This window comes from Bison bison, unplaced genomic scaffold, assembly GCF_000754665.1.
Source record: "Bison bison bison isolate TAMUID 2011002044 unplaced genomic scaffold, Bison_UMD1.0 scf7180017864249, whole genome shotgun sequence".
Taxonomy (NCBI): Eukaryota; Metazoa; Chordata; class Mammalia; order Artiodactyla; family Bovidae; genus Bison; species Bison bison.
This window is the reverse complement of record NW_011494821.1, coordinates 861,988-881,191: the sequence shown is the minus strand read 5'-3', so window position 1 is coordinate 881,191 and position 19,204 is coordinate 861,988. Positions and strand designations below refer to the sequence as shown.

The window sequence follows — 19,204 nt, the reverse complement described above, 5'->3', positions numbered from 1 at the left end:
TTGTTCTATTTTCGCGGGCTTCTCTCTTTCTTGTCTTTTAGCCACCGCCATTCTGGACTCCTTCTCCCTATTCTAACTACCTAACATCACCAAAAAGGGAGAGAGTCTGCAGCTTTCAGGACCTAGGCGCCTTGGCCCTCATTTTGGTCTTGGCACGCCCCGCCCATCCCCAACTCCCCTCCTCCGCTGTGTCCCCTTTTTACTTTCTGTTCCAGTTCCCTCCTGTGAGTTCTGCAAACCACATCTCTCCCAGGCCCAGAATCAACCCCCAGGTGTGAACTGACCTTGCTCCTTGTCCAGTGCTGTGCCAAGCGCATTTGTAGATGTAACTTCAAGTACAAGATCGGGTTTCTACTCTCCAGGAATAACGGACAGCCCGGTTGGGAAGACTAGACTGAACCACAGGAATGAACTGTATGGTTCAGACACGTCCTAATACCTGATCTAAAATGTTCGTACTGTTGGAGCTCAGAAAGGGAGGGACTTGGGCTGGTCTCTTCTTTGTGAAGATCTGTATACTTTTTTTGGTATAGCTTCAAAAGTCATTTTCTTAGGGAAGCCTCCCAGGATTGCCATCTCCCACTTTAAACTGTTCATCTTTTTTAGCTTGTTTAGTTAAACAAGGGTCTGTTTCACAAGCACTTACTACCTGGTGTCGTGTCTTAAGTCTTCCAGGCCCCTAGGCAGGGACTCTTGTCTTAGGTAGTAGTGAAGTTGCTCAGTCGTGTCCGACTCTTAGCGATCCCGTGCACTGTAGCCTACCAGGCTCCTCCATCCATGGAATTTTCCAGGCAAGAGTACTGGAGTAGGTTGCCATTTTCTTCTCCAGGGGATCTTCCCAACCCAGGGATTAAACCCAGGTCTCCCGCATTGCAGGCAGATGCTTTACCGTCTGAGCTACCAGGGAAGCCCCTCTTGTCTTGTGTAGCATCATCTAATGCATGAATAAGAATTTAAAGGATTGAAATAATAATAATAAGGATTGAAATAGTAGAAGGTACTAACTAAGATGAGCCTGAAACAGTGGAAGGTATTTGTGAAAGTCAGAGATAGTAAAAGTTTGGCCAGATTACTTTGTAGACACATTTTACACCACCCCCCACCCCCCGCCCCCAGCCGCCCCAGCCTCACCCTGCAGCTTGTGGGGATCTTGGTTTCTGATCAGGGATTGAACTCCAGCCATAGCAGTGGAAGTGCCAAGTCCTAACCACTGGACCATCAGGGAGTTCCCTCTAGACAAATTTTCTTGACTCATGCTGTTTGTTTTTACTTGAACTAGTGGCCAATATTTTAAAGTCAGAAAATTTCTTTCACATCTACTCACTCAAAAGTCTGGGGTTTTAGCATCTCTTGGAAAATCAGAAGATGTGGCCAAACAGGACCCATGTGTCTGCATGGTACAATTAGCAGGAATTGAGTAGCAGTTCCCTCCTTTAGACTCAGTGTAAGATTCTCAGATATCCAGTCCCCACTAATCATTGTCTCCCAGACATTGAAGCAAAGTACCAGCTGTCATGTACCACCTAGTTTTTGTTACTCGTTCTGATGAACTGCCTGGCCTTTTGCCGCATTTGATCTTGATGTAGATGAAGGAGAGTAGGAAGGAGCACAAGTAGGAGAGTCATGGGCAAAGGGACAGAATGGGAAGAAGCCTAGTATATGGGAATGTTAGGGAGGATTCGAGAGCATAGTTTCGCTCTTAGAGAATCATAGAGCGGGGCTATTGCTAGGAGTTAAATTGTACCCCCCAAAAGGATATGTTGAGGTCTTAGCCCCTCATGCCTCAGAAGGTGACCTTATTTGAAAACAGGGTCATTGCAGATTGTAGCTGGGTAAGACAAGGATGGGCCCCTACTTCAATATGACCAGTGTCCTTATAAGAAGATGGCCAAATGAAGAGACACAATGCCATGTGAAAATGGAGGCATATGCTGGAGTACTGCATCTGCAAAGCAAGGAACAAAAGGATTTCCTGCTGTCGCCAGAAGCTAGGAGAGAGACCTGGACCAGTTACTCTTAGGAGCCTTCAGGAGGAAGCCACCCAGGCAACACCTTCCTTTCAGACTTCTAACTTCCAGAACTGTGAGAGAATAAATGCCTATTGTTTTAAGTTACCTGGTTCATGGGACTTTGTCATGGCAGCCCTAGGATATAATCCAGCTCTGTGAGTCAATGATAAGCTTTTATTTCCTTTAATGGGTGATAGAAGAAATCATGATAGATTTTTGCTCTTTGGTGTAAGCCATGCCTTAGAAAATTATTTCATTTGACAGTGTTCTTAGCACTGATTGGAGCCAGAAAACATGTTTAGAGATTTTACAAGAATCCAAGCATGGAGTGAGAACATTTTGAGTTAGATGGAGTTGGAGCAGTTTTCAGTCTTAGGTAAAATATACAGACAGAAGGGATAGAGAAGGAGAAGTCCACAATGACTACACCAGTGCTTCTCAGATTGTAGCAAAGCTAAGGAATCACCTGCAGCGTGAGCTGGATGAGCACAGATTGCTGGGCCCCTCCCCAACAGACTGATCCTGTGGGTCTTGGCGATGCTTCAGAATTTGCATTTTACTAAGCTCCTGGGTGAGGCTGATGTTGCTGCTGTATGGATCACATTTTTGGTAAACTACTGTGTTTCTGGCTTAGAAAAGTACAAGCCCCACTAGGGGCTTCTTCACCAGAGTATCCCAGGACCTAGAACAGTGACTGGACACTGTAGGCTCACTGTAGGCACGTTAAATATTTATTCAATAAAAAGTAGTCATTTGGGCAGAAACAGCTGTAAGAAGGGGGAATACATTTAGAAGCAAAATGATGAGTTCATTTTTATACATTTGATTCTTCTTGACTGCCAGTAAGACATTGGACTGGAGATGAATTGTGAATATAGGCTACAGTGTAAGTGAGGAGTTGGAGTTTTAGATTTATGATTCATTTTGGACAAAGGTGATCACTGAAGCCAGAGTTGATATGGTCATTGAGACACAGAATATAAAAGGAGAGGACTAGGAGCTGAGCCTTAGTAACACTAACATTTAATGGCTGGAAAAGCTGAAAGGGTAAAGACAATGAAAAAGTAAAGTGGGTGGAGTATCGTGCATTACGGAAGCTGATAGAGACAAGAATTTCAGGAATTATTTAGTCAAGGGGAAGGAGGAAGAAAGATAACCTGCTGCTGCTGCTGCTAAGTCGCTTCAGTCGTGTCCGACTCTGTGCGACCCCATAGACGGCAGCCCACCAGGCTCCACCGTCCCTGGGATTCTCCAGGCAAGAACACTGGAGTGGGTTGCCATTTCCTTCTCCAATGCATGAAAGTGGAAAGTGAAAGTGAAGTCGCTCAGTTGTGTCCAACTCTTCGCAACCCCATGGACTGCAGCCTACCAGGCTCCTCCGTCCATGGGATTTTCCAGGCAAGAGTACTGGAGTGGGGTGCCATTGCCTTCTCCAGAGAGATAACCTACTATTCACTTATTCAATGATTTTTTAATTGAGCACCCACTATGGTCCAGGTAGTGGTCCAACACTGCACAAAATAAAGCCCCCCACCCCCATGGAGCTTACACTCTTGGGAGGCTTACACTGTAGTGATGTGTGGCTTTCTGTACATTGGGGTGGGTTTTCTGGTTTTTACTGTGCCGTGCAGCTTACAGGATCTTAGTTCCTCAACCAGGCCACAGCTGTGAAAGTGCCAAGTCCTAACCACTGGACCATCAAGGAATTCCCAGGGTGGTTCTATTTGTTTGTTTGTTTTTAATGTGTACAATAACACTTTGGAATAAGTGATATTTCTGTTTTACATTTGCAGAAATGATGGTTGGGGAAGATGAAGAAGCTGGGACTCTAACTTGACTCTGCTGGCTTCTAAGCCCTGTTCTTTTCAGAACCCTAAGCTGCCTCTAAGCTGTAATCACTAGGGTCACTTTTCTGCTTTAGATACTACTTATATACTGATGATTCCAAAATCTGTGTGTCCACTTTAGATTTTCCTCCTGGGTTCCTGACCTGCTGATCCATCAGCTTCTCAGAAGTTTCCTCCTGGATGCCTCACAGTTAAGTCAAATATGACATGTCTGAAGTGGAATTCACCAGCTCCTCCCCCTCACCTCCACTTTTTCACTCCCACTACCCAGTCTTTTTTTTTATGTAACTTTAAACTTTTTATTTTATATTGGGGTATAGCCGATTAACAATGCTCTGGTAGTTTCATGTGAACAGCAAAGGGAGTGAGCCATATATATACGTCTATCCATTCTCCCCCAAACCCCTCTTCAATCCAGCCTGGCACATAACACTGAGCAGAGTTCCATGTGCTATACAATAGGTCTTTGTTGATTATCCATTTTAAATATAGCAGTATTAGTGTACCAGTTCTTAATTTATCGTATCTCGACTCCAAATCTACCCTTCTTTGCTTTGCTTATGTTACTAGATCTGAACCATCTCCTTTGCCAGCGGGTACAAGACTTATATTTTGTCAACAGAGGTTGCTGGAGGGAAATGCAAGGCCATAGGAAAAAGAAGGAACTTCTTTTGCTGGTGCTGGTGTGCTGTGTATTTATTGGTGTGGTTGCCAACAGATCAGCTAGGGTGAGTGCCACTCACCCTAGTGATTGCTTCTTGTGAACCCGTTCTGGCCTGGACACAGGGCCCAGCAGGTTCCTACCCCATCAAACAGGCCACTTCCAGCTCCAGACTGCCCACCTCCTCCAGTGAATTCCTCCACCACCCTGAAGGCCACTCCTACGCACCAGCTCCAGCCTGCACCCCAGTAGGTTTCTTCTCCATCAGTAGAGTGTGTGTTCCTGTGATAGCCACAATCCCTCTGAAAAATGTCTAAATCTCAGTGCCAGCAGGGAAGAGTCTTATTCTAAGTTCCTTGTTCTTCCCTCTACCTCCCTCTAAGATCTTCTGGTGTAGGAAAGAGGTGAAATTTGTATTTTAGGAATTATAGAATAGTCTGCTTATCATTTCAGATTCTGAGACCAGGAGTAAGATAAAAGATTGGAAGTCAAAGATGGAAATTTCAGAAGAAAAAGATTCAGCAAGGGCTGTATCAGAAAGACTCCCAAGACAGATATCCCAGGAATGTGGGTTATTTGAAACTGATGATCCTGAGGACAGGTTATTGAGGTATTGGATAAGCTCCTTAGATGATTCAGTGAGACATCCCTCTTCCCAAGAGAGAGGTATCAGGGAAGTGAATGTGATCCCCAAAAAAATGATTGCAGGAGAGAGAGGCCATGGATGTAAGGAAAGAGAAAAAACCCTTTCTGCAGGAGAAAGATCCCACAGATACGAAGTCTGTGGTCAGAGCTTCAAACAGAAGTCAGAAATAACTGAACATCAGAAAATTGATAATGTAAAGAAAACCTATGAATGTAAGGAATGTGGAAAAACTTTCAATCGAAGCTCAAACCTGATTATACATCAGAGAATTCATACAGGAAAGAAACCATATGTATGTAGTGAATGTGGAAAAGACTTTAATCAAAGTTCAAATCTTATTATACATCAGAGAATTCATACAGAAAAGAAACCTCATATATGTCATGAATATGGAAAAGACTTCAATCAGAGCTCCAACCTGGTTTGACATAAGAGAATTCATAATGGTGAGAATCCCTATGAATGTAAAGAGTGTGGGAAGGCCTTCAAGGGGAGCTCGAACCTTGTCCTGCATCAGAGAATTCACACTGGAGAGAAGCCATATGTATGCAATGAATGTGGGAAGGCCTTCAATCAAAGCTCAGATCTTATTATTCATCACAGAACTCACACTGGAGAGAAACCCTATAAATGTTATGAATGTGGACAGACTTTCAGTCAAAGCTCACACCTGGTCACACATCAGAGAATTCATACTGGAGAGAAAGGCTTCAAGGGCAGCAACTGTGAAAAGACCTTTAGGCAGTGCTCCCACCTCACTGAACACCAGAGACCACAGTGGGGAGAGACCCCATGAATGTTGCAAATGTGGGAAATCCTTCAGTGGACACACGGCATTTCTGAAACATCAGAGGCTACACACTGGCAAGGAACTTGAATGTGAAAAAGCCTGTACTTCTGACTTGGATCTTATCCAACAACAGAGAATGCACAGGAAGAAAAATCTTATGATGTACTAAGTGTGGAAAATATTTCCAGGGAAGTTCAGATCTAATTCGGCATTGGATAACTCACACTGGAGAGAAACCCTATGAATGCAGTGAATGTGGGAAAGCTTTTGGCCAGAGGTCGCACCTTATGACACATCAGAAAAGTCACACTGGAGAGAAACCCTATCAGCGTAATGAATGTGCAAAAGCCTTCCGGCAACGTTCGCTCCTCATCCAGCATCACAGAATCCACAGTGGCGAGAAACCTTGTGAATGCAAGGAATGCACAAAAGCCTTCATCTGGTGCACAGCTTTTCTCAAGCATCAGAGACTTTATACTGGAGAGAAACTTAAGGAAGTTGGGAAAACATTCAGCAAGGAAAAATTGCTTAGAGAAGAGCAAAGAATTCACCAAGAAGAGAAAGCTTATCAGTGCAGTCAGTGTGGTAGAACTTTTCGGGGCAGCTCAGACCTCACCCGACATCAGATAACTCACTCAGGAGAGAAACCCCATGAATATAAGGAATGTGGGAAAACTCAGAGCTCAGACCTTATGCAACATCACAGAATACATAGTGGAGAAAAACCTAACGTGTGCAATAAATGTGGGAAATCTTTTAGGGACAGCTCAGATCTCATTAAACACCACTGTGTTCACACTGGCGAGAAACCCTATGAATGCTCTGAGTGTAAGAAGGCCTTCTGTCAGAACTCACACCTTGTTAGTCACCAGAGAATTCACACTGGAGAGAAAGCCTTTGAATGTAGCCACTGTGGGAAGGCCTTCAGCAGGCACACAGCTTTTCTTAAACATCAGAAACTTCACCCTGGAAAGGAGCTTGGGGAACACAAGAGAGTCCTTAAATATGACTTACTCTAATAGGAAACAGAAACCTAATGAATGTAGAAAAAGCTTGATGGAGACCATGTCTTATTGCACAGTAAAGGGTTTTTATTGCTGAAAACCATTTGAAAGTAGGAAAACATTTGAAGAGCCCTAATGGATGGAAAACATGTAAGTGTAATGTGGGCAAGCTCTTGGACATAATCACCTTTTCTCTGCTTCATATCTGAAACTGGCATATAATCCAGAGGATACAATTACTTGAGAATGTTTCAGAGGACTTCCATTGTTGTTAACATCATTAGAAATCACTTTGCCAACAACCCCTGAACTAAATTCTTCATGGAAGGAGCCATTTCAATCTTGACTACCTAGTCTAGGGACAAGTATAAATCTGCTTTAAGTACTTTAGGGTGATTAAATCTCTCTGGAATGAGTTCTTCCTGTTAGATATATATTTTATACATATTCCCCTTTTATCTCCTTATAAAATATGCTTATGTATATGTGATAATACTAATTAGAATGAACCATTAATTGAGAGGAAACAAAAACTAATAGAAATGACTCGACAACAGGAGAGCTGAAGGCCAGGATACAAGAGCCAAGTGAAGTGTTCCCCAGAGAAAGAATGATAATGACTAGTATCAGGAAATAAAAGAGCAAAGGAAAGGACAGTGGATGTTGGAAATAGGACTAGACTGAGTGCCAGGGCAGAGCATTTAGGTGACCTGAATTGGTAGGAATTAAAGCAACAACTTTGAAAGGTGAAGTGATTAGAGGAAAGTGGTTTTGTCTTGAACCAGAGCTTTGTAATTATTTGAGAATTGGAGACTTTAAGCAGAACTCTGAAAGAGATTAGTCATCTTTAATCTGATAACTGATATTGGTAATTAGGCCCTGTTTATCTGTGCAGTCAAACACAATTGTCAAATATTTCTTGTACCATGAACTACTGGTAGATTGTATATGAAATTACATGTATCAGCAGACAAGAAAGTTACCAAATGGGACACTGTAAGGTGAGAATTTCAACCTATATCTTTCCTCAGTGGGAATAGCTTGTGAGATGCACAGAGGGGATCAGTGGTTCTCAACCAGGGTGATTTTTGCTTCCCAGAGGGCATTTGGCAATGTCCCAGAGACACTGTGGTTGTCACAACTGGGAAGAAAATATTGGCATCTAAAAAGCAGTAATGTTGCTAAATATCTTACAATACATAGCTCACTCTACCCCCAAAAAAGAATTATCTGACCCTAAGTGTCAACAGCACCCTGGATGAGAAGCCCTGCCCTTGGATATTTATAACACCAGTCACCAGGGGCCATTTAAGGAAGCATTTCAGTGTGATATGGGTAGTGGCAGTGCATCCCAATAGGAACCCAGAGTCTGATAGAAAACTAGTTTGATGAACTATTTCAGGAGAAGCAGTGTGGTGTAATGGAGGGGACGCAGATGTGGGTTTGAATCCCAGTAGGACATGTTGGCCTCAGGACCTGGAACAAATTATGTAACCCTTCTGATCCTTATTTTCCTTACTAATAAAATGGTGATAAAATAATCTACCTCCTGGTGTAATTGTGAGCTTTAAATGAGAAAACTGAAATCTACTGTTGACACACAGAAGGGCATCTTGAGCTTTAACCATTTTAAAACAAAAGATGAAGTATTTACAAGCAAAATAAAAGATGTGTAAGAATACAGTGCTGTGTTGTGGCTGGGGTAAAAAAGAAGGACCCCTTAAAGTTCAAAGCACTGGGGGCTAGGGCTCCTCCACAAGCGCGTCCTGAACAGCAGTGGGATATCTTCAAGTGGAGAAGCCCATCCACACCATCCCTGAAAGCTGGCTACTGGGGAATCCCCTGGAAGTCCAGTGGTTAAGACTCGGTTCTTTCACTGCCTTGGGCTTGGGTTCAGTCCCTGATCCTCACAAGCCACATGGTGCAGCCAAAAAATCTCTTCTTCATGCCATTGAGGACCCTCTCCCAACACACTATCAAATCTACCAAACACACTAGTGACATTGGTCACTAAATCTACTCCTTATTTGGCTTCTTTTCTTCAACTCATTTCCTCACTGAAGCAGGATGGGTTTGAATGTAGCAGTTGATGTTTAAAATTGAGCAGGTAATATGTTGATGTCCCTTGGCTGCAGCTACAGTACAAGTCATTTCTCATTTCAGTTGCTGAATCTCTGATGATATAAAGATTTGGAAGAACTTTCTTCCTGTGTCTGAAGTTGAGAAGATTAGAAGACCTAAAATTCTGGTCAGCCATGTACATGAGTTAAGCCTATTGTGAAGAAGACCTTAAGCAACTGGGGACAAATTTGGAAGGACTGGCTTGTCTGTCTCTGGAGTTTTGTTAGAATCTTGGGTATAATGATTTCTCCTGATTACCTCTGAAGGGTATCCATGCATTTTTTGGATGTGTGATCAAGGAGACTGTACCCGCCCACAATGTGCTTTCTTTCCTTTTAGCATAAAGAATCTCTGGATCAAATCTGGCAGCACCTTGCGATCCTGAGGGTGAAAGTGAACAAGTCTTCTGTGAGCCTTGGTCTTCCACTACTGTTCTAGTTGTCTTGGAACTGTTCACCTTTTTAATCCATCATGTACACCACTGCTTGATTTTCTTCAAATACTGCTTTTATCATCTCACACACAAACAAACGCAAACTCACATTCAAAAAGGATCCAGTGGCTGCCCATTTTACTAAAGTTTAAAGTTCTTGGCTTGGCATTTAATATGCTCTCTCATACTGACTTGTCTCTCACTTCATGAAAACTTCCAGTTTGAGGCCTGGTCTAATTACTGTCCCTAAACCGCTAACAGCTAATGCATTGTCCTAACTCTTATCTCAGGTTGCCTTGATCCCCTGCAGCTTTCAGAGTCCCTATCACTTAAAATAACCTTTTTCTTTAAACATGAACATGTCTGACAGGTTCTGATGAACACACACTCAATTCTTTAAAGAAAAATGCCTTGGCACTTTTTCCCCCACATTGTTTATTGTAAGCAAAATTCAAGCACTGAAGCATGGCTTGTTTGAATGAACAAACCAAAGTCCTTTGTTTCTCTGGCCTCAGAGCTTACAAGAAGCCATTATTACACAAATATTGTGTAATACACAAATACAATATACACAAAATATTACATTATTTTATGTATATTCTCTTGTTTTCTTTACACATTTAGCTTTTTGAAAGCAGGGAGCTATGTTTTTGTATCCCCTCACCTGTAGCCCAGACCTAGATTTACATAATTTTTTTCAATAAATGTTTGAATGAACATGCATGTTTATAATTTTCTAGTTTTGTGTTGGTTGTTGAAAACTATAGTCATCACAAGAGCATAGTATGTGTAATTTCCTTTCTTTTCTTTCCACTCTAGATACAGCCATAAACTAGTCAGTATAGAAAAAATTCAGGTTAAATTATATTTTTCTTGGTCAAAGTATCTGTTTTGAATTGGTGACTGGTTTCTAGGTAAGTGTTTTGGGGGGAGGGGAAGGTGGCAGGTTTGGCCACACCTCACTGGGCTTGTGGAATCTTAGTACCCCCACCAGGGATGGCACTCGGTCCAGGCACTGAAAGCACCAGAGTCCTAACCATTGGACCACCAGGGAATTCCCTCTAGTTAAGTATTTTAGTGATTCCCATTTGAAATGTTGTTTGCCAGAAAATGGTACTTCATGTTATATCTAAAAGTAATTGCTCTCTAGCATTTTCCTGAGATCTTGTTCCCCCAGAATTGGGTTGTTTTATACACATCTGGCTGGTGCACACAATTTTGGTAATTTATATTTTGCTAAAAGATATTTTTATTGGGACTTCCCTGGTGGTCCAGTGGTTAAAGATCTGCCTGCCAATGCAGGAGACACAGGTTCGATCCCTGATCCAGGAAAATCCCATATGCATTGGAGCAACTAAGCCTGTGTACCACAACTATTGAGCCTGTGCTCTAAAGTTCGGGCACCAAACTTTAAAGTTCACTACTGAGCCTACGTGCCACAACTAAAGAAAAGCCTGTGTGGCAACAAAGACCAAGCACAGTCAAAAATAAATAAATAAATAAATAATTTAAAAGAAAAAAAAAGATATTTTTATCTAGACTTTTCAATATCCTACCCTAAAGCTGAGTGAAATGGTCTCTAATTATTTTCATCCCCTCTGATTCTGTTGTTATGTTTTATTTCTCATTCCAATTCTTAATTTTTCTTGTTCTTAATCAGGCTTTAAACAAGTTTATCTATTTTGCTGCTTTTTTCAAGGAAATTAACGTTTGAATTTATTCCTTCTACTATTTTTAAATTTTTTTTTTATCTTTACTGATTCACTCTTCTTTGCTTCTTTAGGTTTATTTCACTATGCTTTTAAAGTTTCTTAAGGTTAGTTTTAAATTGTTTTATATCTTTTTTCATTAACAGGGGATGCAGTTGTTGTTATTCTTCAGTTGTGTCCAACTCTTTGCAACCCTATGGACTGCAGCAAGCCAGGCTTCCCTGTCCTTCATTATCTCCCAGAGCTTGCTCAAACTCATGTCCATTGAGTCGATTATGCCATCCAACCATCTCATCCTCTGTCATCCCCTTCTGCTTCCAGCTTTCAATCTTTCCCAGTGTCAGAGTCTTTTCTAGTGAGTCGGCTCTTCACATCAGGTGGCCAAAGTATTGGAGCTTCAGCATCAGTTCTTCAGTGAATATTCAGGACTGATTGCCTTTAGGATTGACTGGTTTGATCTCCTTGCTGTCCAAGGGACTGTCAAGAGTCTTCTCCAACACCACAGTTCAAAAGCATCAGTTCTTCGGTGCTCAGCCTTCTTTATGGTCCAACTCTCACATCCATACGTGACCACTGGATAAACCATAGTTTTGACTAGATGGACCTTTGTTGGCAAAGTGATGTCTCTGCTTTTTAATACTCTGTCTAGGTTGGTCATAGCTTTTCTTCCAAGGAACAAGTGTCTTTTAATTTCATGGCTGCAGTCACCATCTACAGTGATTTTATGGTGTACATTTTCAAGTATGGCTGTTGCTAAGTCCCATAGATTTTACCATGAAGTGTTCTCTTTATTGCCTTATAAGTGCTTTGTAATTTTTCTTTTGATTTCCTTTTTTGATCCAGTGGGATTCTTTTCTTTCTAGGATTCATACTATTTTGCTCATTCTGTTTTTTGCCATGTTAATTTGGATGCTCTACTGTTCTTTTCCATTCTCATCATGGTTACCTTTCCTTCCCGAGAACTCATAATCAGGCACATGTTTGTTATTATTGGGAAAGCAGATAGCAGTAATTTCCTCTATCAACAAGTCCTTTTCCTCTACCCCAATTAACTACATCCTTAGATTTCATTTTTCTTCTCACCAGAAATTGTTTTTATTTACTGATGGACATGCATAGGCCTTTTCAAACTGTTCATGGGGTGACAAACCTAGACAGCATATTAAGTAGCGGAGACATCACTTTGCTGACAAAGGTCTGTATAGTCAAAGCTATGGTTTTTCCAGTGGTCATGTATGGATGTGAGAATTGGACCACAAAGAAGGCTGAGCGCTGAAGAACTGATGCTTTTGAACTGTAGTATTGGAGAAGGCTCTTGAGAGTCCCTTGGACAGCAAGGAGATCAAACCAGATTGATCCTAAAGGAAATCAACCCTGAATATTCACTGAAGGACTGATGCTGAAGCTGAAGCTCCAATACTTTGGCCACCTCATGCGAAGAGCCAACTCACTGGAAAAGACCCTTATGCTGGGAAAGATGGAAGGCAAAAGGAGAAGAGGGTGACAGAGGATGAGATAGGTGGATGGCATCATCGACTCATCAGTGGACATGAGTTTGAGCAAACTCTGGGAGATAGTGAAGGACAGGGAAGCCCGGCATGCTGCAGTCCATGGGATCGCAAAAAGTCGGACAGGACTGAGCAACTGAATAACAACACTTTCTCCTTAAGGGTAACTTCTTTCTCCGGCTGTGGCCCTCTAATCAGGTCTGGGAAGATGTAAGTGGAAAACAGAAGGTAGAGGAGGAAAGGCTGCAAAGAGGCCACGCATAGGGTAGAACTTTCCGGCCATTTCTATCAGCTTGGGCAGGACCCTGGATCCACAACTGAACAGAGAAGCAAGGCACGCCAATCTTTAGGTAAAAAGTTCGGCCCACACCTGCCCCACCCACTCCAGGACTGCAATTCCCAGAGCCCTCCGCGACAGGGGAGGCCTTGGGTGCGCAGGCTCACCCCTGCCCTCCCTGGTTAGCTGGAAGCGCGAGCTGCTCAAAAGTGGCTAGGTGTAAGCTCTGAGTCCTCTAAGGGGAAGCTTAGCGGCGGCCCTCAGGGTGTCGCCCGCTGGCCCGCTCTGCTGTAGCCGGTCCAGGAAGGCAGCGGCGGGTGCCGCAGTGAACACACCCCGCGGGCAGCCCTTTGAGGAGCCGAGGACAGATGGCGCGCCTTTGCACGGAAAGGAGTCCAGAGCCCCACGGTTCATGGAGGGCGGGGGCTGGCCCGGGGCTCCTCTTCTCTGGAGATTCCAGGGCTTAAAGTGAAGGATGGGGAATTATAGCAGGCCAGGCGATCCGGCGGACCCCGTACCCAGTGCCGTGCGCAGGAATTCAACTGGGAACTGGTCACCGGGACATCATCCTGAGACACAGGCTTCCGCGCTCGTCTTCTGCGCCTCCCTCGGCCGTAGCCAGTGGCCCCCGTTTGTGTGCCTTTAATGGCCTCTGGGTACGTTCCACTGCTTTCCCTCTAGATTTTCCTGACGCTGGACACTTTACCGAGACCACGTCTTGCCCAATAGCTGCCCCTTAACAGGACCCTGCTACAGATCCTGGGCGTTTGAATAAGATTGCCTTAGAGGAAATTTAAACTGTTCTTTTGTTGTGGCCACTACTGAAATTTTAGGAAGAGGGAAGGAGCCATCTGGCAGGAGGCTTCACTCCAACACCTCTGAGAGTCAATAATTGAAAACAGGCCAGTCACCTTGCTCTGAAAGTTGCTCAGCTCCAAGCTCTGGAAATTTGGCTTTTGCTTCAAACTTGTTTCTTCCCGTGAGATTCCAGAACACTCCCCTCTCCCCAACCCCTCGTGCTGTTTTCTCCTACTATAGCCTTTATCAAGTTGTAATATGTAGTGTAAAAAACACTTTATGTATCTGTCTACCAGACTTTCTCAAAGGTAGTGACACTGGAATAGGAATCTGAGGAGGGATAGAGAAGGAAAGATTAAAGGATATAGTATAGGGTTTGACTCTTGGTAGATGCTGAGTGTGTATTTAATGAATGAAAAAAAAAAAAAAAAGTTCTGCTTATATGACAGCGTGCCCCTGAAAGACTCTGGTTGGTATGGGTCTTCTCCAGAGCCAATCCAAGCTAGGATGGCTGTATCACTAACAGCAGCTAAAACTCTGGCCCTTCTAGGTACACAGGATCAAGAAAAGGTTATGATGATGGAGCCAAAGGAAGAGGAACAGACTTGGGAATGTGAAAACAGACTACATGGGATCCACTCTTTCAGTCAAGAGATCTTCCGCCAGCGCTTCAGGCAGCTCTGTTACCAAGAGACTCCTGGTCCCCTCGAGGCCCTGAGCTGACTAAGGGTCCTCTGCTGTGAGAGGCTGAGGTCCGAGAGTCACAGCAAGGAGCAGATACTAGAGTTACTGGTACTGGAACAATTCCTGACCATCCTGCCCAAGGAGCTCCAATCCTGGGTGTGGGGACATCACCCTAAGAGTGGAGAGAAGGCTGTGGCTGTGCTGGAGGACTTAGAGAAAGGACTCAATGAACCAGGGCCCTAGGTGGAAAGGGGAACATACAATCTGTTGTGGGAACCAGATCAATGACCTTCCAGTCTGAAAGAGGGGCAGTAGTAGGGGGAGTTGCCAAGTTCAAAACTGTTTGGGGCCAAGTAGAACACTGAGTGTATGTTTCTGTCTTTTCTGCCTTCAAGCCCTGAATGAGATTCTAGCTCCTCTTCCTGCCCCTGTGCTGTGAGGAGGCTCTCTAAAGTCTCCTTGAAAGCTTTGGTCCCACAGAAACCAAGTGGTACCTGATCACCCCCAGGTCCCAGGTCTTGTGTGTGGACCTGCATGGGAAGAGCAATGGGAGAAGGCAGCTCTGGGAGCAGCCCAGGAGAAACCAAGCTTCCAGCTGCAGCCTATGGAGCCCTGGCCCTTCCCAGAGAGTGTTGAGTAGCAGGATTCTGTGGGAAGGGAGGGAAGGAGGAGGGAGTATAAAGGGCACAGAGCAGGTGCTCAGAAGCTGTCATCATCCTGGCCTTACTGTTCTTATCACTTAGGTGAGAGACGCATCACCCACAAAATTAGGAATAATGATAACCTACTTTATGTAGTAGCTCTAAGGATTAAATTTCTAGCGTATCTGGCTATAAAACCTCACCAGCATCTCTTGGTTTAGAGAGCCCTCAGTGCGTGCATGCTCAGTCGTGTCTGACTCTTTGTGACCCTATGGACTCCAGCCCACCAGGCTCCTCTATCCATGGGATTTTCCAAGCAAGAATACTGGAGTGGGTTTCCATCCTTTTCTAGAGGTCTTCCCAACCCAAGGATCAAACCTGCATCTCCCGTGTCTCCAGCACTGCAGGTGGATTCTTTACCGCTGAGCCACTGGGGAAGCCCCGAGAGCCCTGAAGGAGGACCAGAAAATACTTCATTCACTTTTAGCCTCATAATTTTCACTGCCCTGAGCTACAGGCCAGCTTGAAAATCTTTTCTCTTTGAAATTTTTCATGGCTTCCAAAACACACTTTGTAATCTATAAGGCATTCCATGTGAGATACAGCCTGTCGTTACCTTTCTCTACCACCTACTCCCCATCTAAAAGCCCCATGTGAAACTCTCTTTTATCTATACTTCTGCCCTTCAGATTTACCACAACAACTTCCTCCCCAGCTTTCATCCATCCCCATAAAGATCCTCTCCTCTCTGTCTATGGCTGACCCTAGACTGAGAGCCTCAGGACCGTGCACTGTCCTTGCAGAGCACTGTATGACCTCATAAACCATTGGAATGTGACATGAATATGTTGCTTATCAAGAAGATTCTATTTAACACTTGGTTTTACACCATAACTCCACCACCACAAGACAGAAGCATCTGAAAATTCAAATTCTTATTGGCAACAAAACAAGAAAAACAAAAAACAGAGATTAATCTTAGTGTCTATTCCAAAAGTATGTTTTTACTTCCCAGCATTTCCTTCCCTTTCTTGCAGAGTTTTCCTTGTCTCCTTCACCTCTGTTTCATAAGTTTCTCTTCAAAGCTAACTATTGTTTGATTTTTTTTTCCTAGTAAGCATGTTTCATATTTCCTTGACCACAAGCATTTAACCTGGAAAAAAGTATGTATTTTTAAAGTTTGGCATTACCTTATAGCCATTGCTGTTTGTCCTTTTTAGATTATAGAAAGCATTACAGACAATTAAAACCACAAAGTGTTACAGACCTTTTAAAGATGAAAAGGCAAAGCATTTGTCTTTTCTTTTTTTAAAGAGCAGGTCAAAGGGAAAGGCCGAGAGCACCAAGCAGGCAGTCATCCCTTCAGTAAAGAGCCAGCTGGTTGGGGACCTATTTCTGTGACTACAGATTGGAGGAGCAAGGGTTGACTGGGAAGAGGTGAAGATCACAAAGTCAGAGGGGCAGGGTCTTTGCGCCTTTAGGAACATCCTTTTCCATCACCCTGTGATTCTCATTTTTCCTTTTCTACACAACATCAGTTAACCACTCCCCAGTTTCTTGAAAATATTAACTTTTTCTCATATTTTTAAAGAGTAAATAAATCCTAAAAAGAAGATCCTGCCTTGAAATTTATTTTATTTTTCAAATAACATTTTTCAGTGTTCCATAAATTAAAAAATTATTAAAAAAAAAAAAAAGCAGATGAGGAGGGATGAGAAAAAAAGGAGAAGCTTCCCGTACACAGTCCCATTACCAAGAGATGACCTCATATGTAAGTGACTGTCCTTCTGAATTCTGTCGCATGTATACTGAATATTTTTCAAGCTTTTATTTTCATGCCAGAAATCCTAATCTGAGTGTCATTTCTCTGTACACTCAAAACAGGTATATCTGCAGTTTCCATCAAACATTGCAGAAGATGATGCAGAGACCAAGGACAAAGGGTAGTTGCCACAACCACCCATTACTGAAGTGGAATCACAGGTGCTCAGAGAAAAACTCACCACCAGCACTGCTACCTTTGAAGCTGCCTCTGAAGGTGAGGGTCCTTTAGAGCTGCAGTAGAGAAATCTTAAAAGGGAGAGACTGGGGGAGTCCCCCACTCAGGGGAAAAGCTTCAGACAGATGATTGTAACCCATAAGACAACTCCCACAGGGAAGAAAGACCATAAATGCAGTGAATGTAGTAAAGCCTTCATTTATAACTCACACCTTATATTCACCAGAGAATTCATTCTGGAGAGAAAATCTGTAAGTACAGTGACTGTGGGAAAATATTCAACCAGAGTTCAAACCTCATTCAGCATCAGAGAATTCATACAGGAGAGAAACCCTACAAGTGCTATGCCTGTGGGAAGTCCTTCAGGTGGAGTGCTCATCTTGTTCAGCATCAGAGGATTCATTCAGGGGAGAATCCCTACAAGTGTAATGAATGTGGGAAAGCCTTCAGTCAAAGCTCCTATCTAAGTCAGTGTCTGAGAATCCACAGTGGAGAGAAACCTTTCATCTGTAAAGAATGTGGGAAAGCCTACAGATGAAGTTCCAAGCTTATCAGACACCAAAGAGTTCATGCCAGAGAAGAGCCTTCCCCATGGACTGAGGGTGAGAAAGTCTGCAGGCAGAGTTGTACTTTTGTCTAATCAGTTTTAGGACTAGATTCCATAAAAGTTATAAGCTCTTTAAGATTTTTCCTGTGTCTTTCTTGATTTAGGAAAAACTGTATCTAGTCCTACTACCTGCAGGTCATCATTTCACACCCTCTGTTTGAGATGGCTGTATCAACTAGCATACCTTTGGCTTTGAGTAACAGCCAACATGCCAACTTCATTAGAGTTATGGGTCTGGCACAGAGCTGCTGTGCAGGTAATGGCCATCCTATATTAGTATTCTTATGAATGGGTCTTTGGTCCTGGCCCTTCCTCAGCCCCGCAGTAATCTGCCTGTTTGGACAGGGTCCCATCTACAACTGTCCAAGCATGAGACAGAAACCACACTTGTTATTTGAGCACGGAAAGTTTAATATAAAGAAGTATTAACAGTCAAGGGGAATGATCTATTAAAGGAGATAAAGAGATCTTAAGAATATAGGACCAGCAGCATGGGGAACAGCTATTACCTCTAGGGAGAGCCACACACAAATAGCCCAGGACTCTGGAATGGTGTGGCTGCTCTAGTGGTGTGTGAGAGCTGGTCTGTAGAGGCATGCAACAGCCAGTTTGCACCTTTTCACCAGCCTGCATTAACGTTGGTGATGGTGGGAGTTCACTGTGGAAGTCAGAGCTTTAAAAAAAAAAAAGTTGTTAAATATTGGCCAACATGACACTGGCTTGTAAAGTTCATCAAGGTGATACAAGCCAGGGCAGGAAGCCACTGGTTGAGGTACCTGCAAACTCACCAGAGGATGGGTGCCACATGGTAAGGACAAGAAGGGAAAACTACCAGGACCAGAAGCCCCTTTCTCTTTGCTTTGTCCCTTGAGTACCCATTAGTGGCAAAGGCCTTCCTGATTCTCTGATACAAGTTTTTATCTCTTTCTCACATAAATGTCCAGACATGAGCTGGTGGTCAGCAAACAGCCAAATCCAGCTCGTGACCAGTTTTTTTTTTATAGCCCACAGGCTAAGAATCACTTTTATATTTTTAAATGTAAAAAGCAGGGGGGAAAAAAAGAAGTGTGGCTCACAAAGCCTGAAATGTTTACTTCTGGTGCCTTTACAGGAAAAGTTTGCCAAGCCCTGGTCTAAGGGACAACTGAGTTTAGTTTCACTAGATACTTTAAGGACCCAACTTGCTCCTCCATCTCCTAGACTAGGATGTGTTTGCCTGCATGGTTGATGCTGGATCATTACTGTATCCACATTCCAGCTCCTAGGAAGAGTGAAGTAACAGTCTCAAGGACAGGCAGTTTCCTTTTCACCAGGTGTTACAGCAGGTGCCCCAACTGAATCATGGTGAAGATTCAGTTACACTGCCACATCCACCTACTGCTGGAAAACACCTCCAGCTAGGTGACAGTCTGACCAATTAAAACCCAAGGGGAAGGAGATAACTAATTTAGAAAGACAATGAGCAGTGCT

At 43.3% G+C, this 19,204-nt stretch overlaps 1 protein-coding gene across 1 annotated transcript in view; it reads left to right on the top strand.

Moving 5' to 3' along the window:
• Positions 1-19,204, top strand: part of ZNF594 (zinc finger protein 594) — a 20,773-nt gene that overhangs the window by 888 nt on the left and 681 nt on the right. Inside the window, 4 exon segments of the mRNA XM_010847506.1 lie at positions 4,971-5,934; positions 5,936-6,089; positions 6,121-6,886; positions 17,415-17,729. Coding sequence (XP_010845808.1) covers positions 4,971-5,934; positions 5,936-6,089; positions 6,121-6,886; positions 17,415-17,729 — 2,199 coding nt within the window.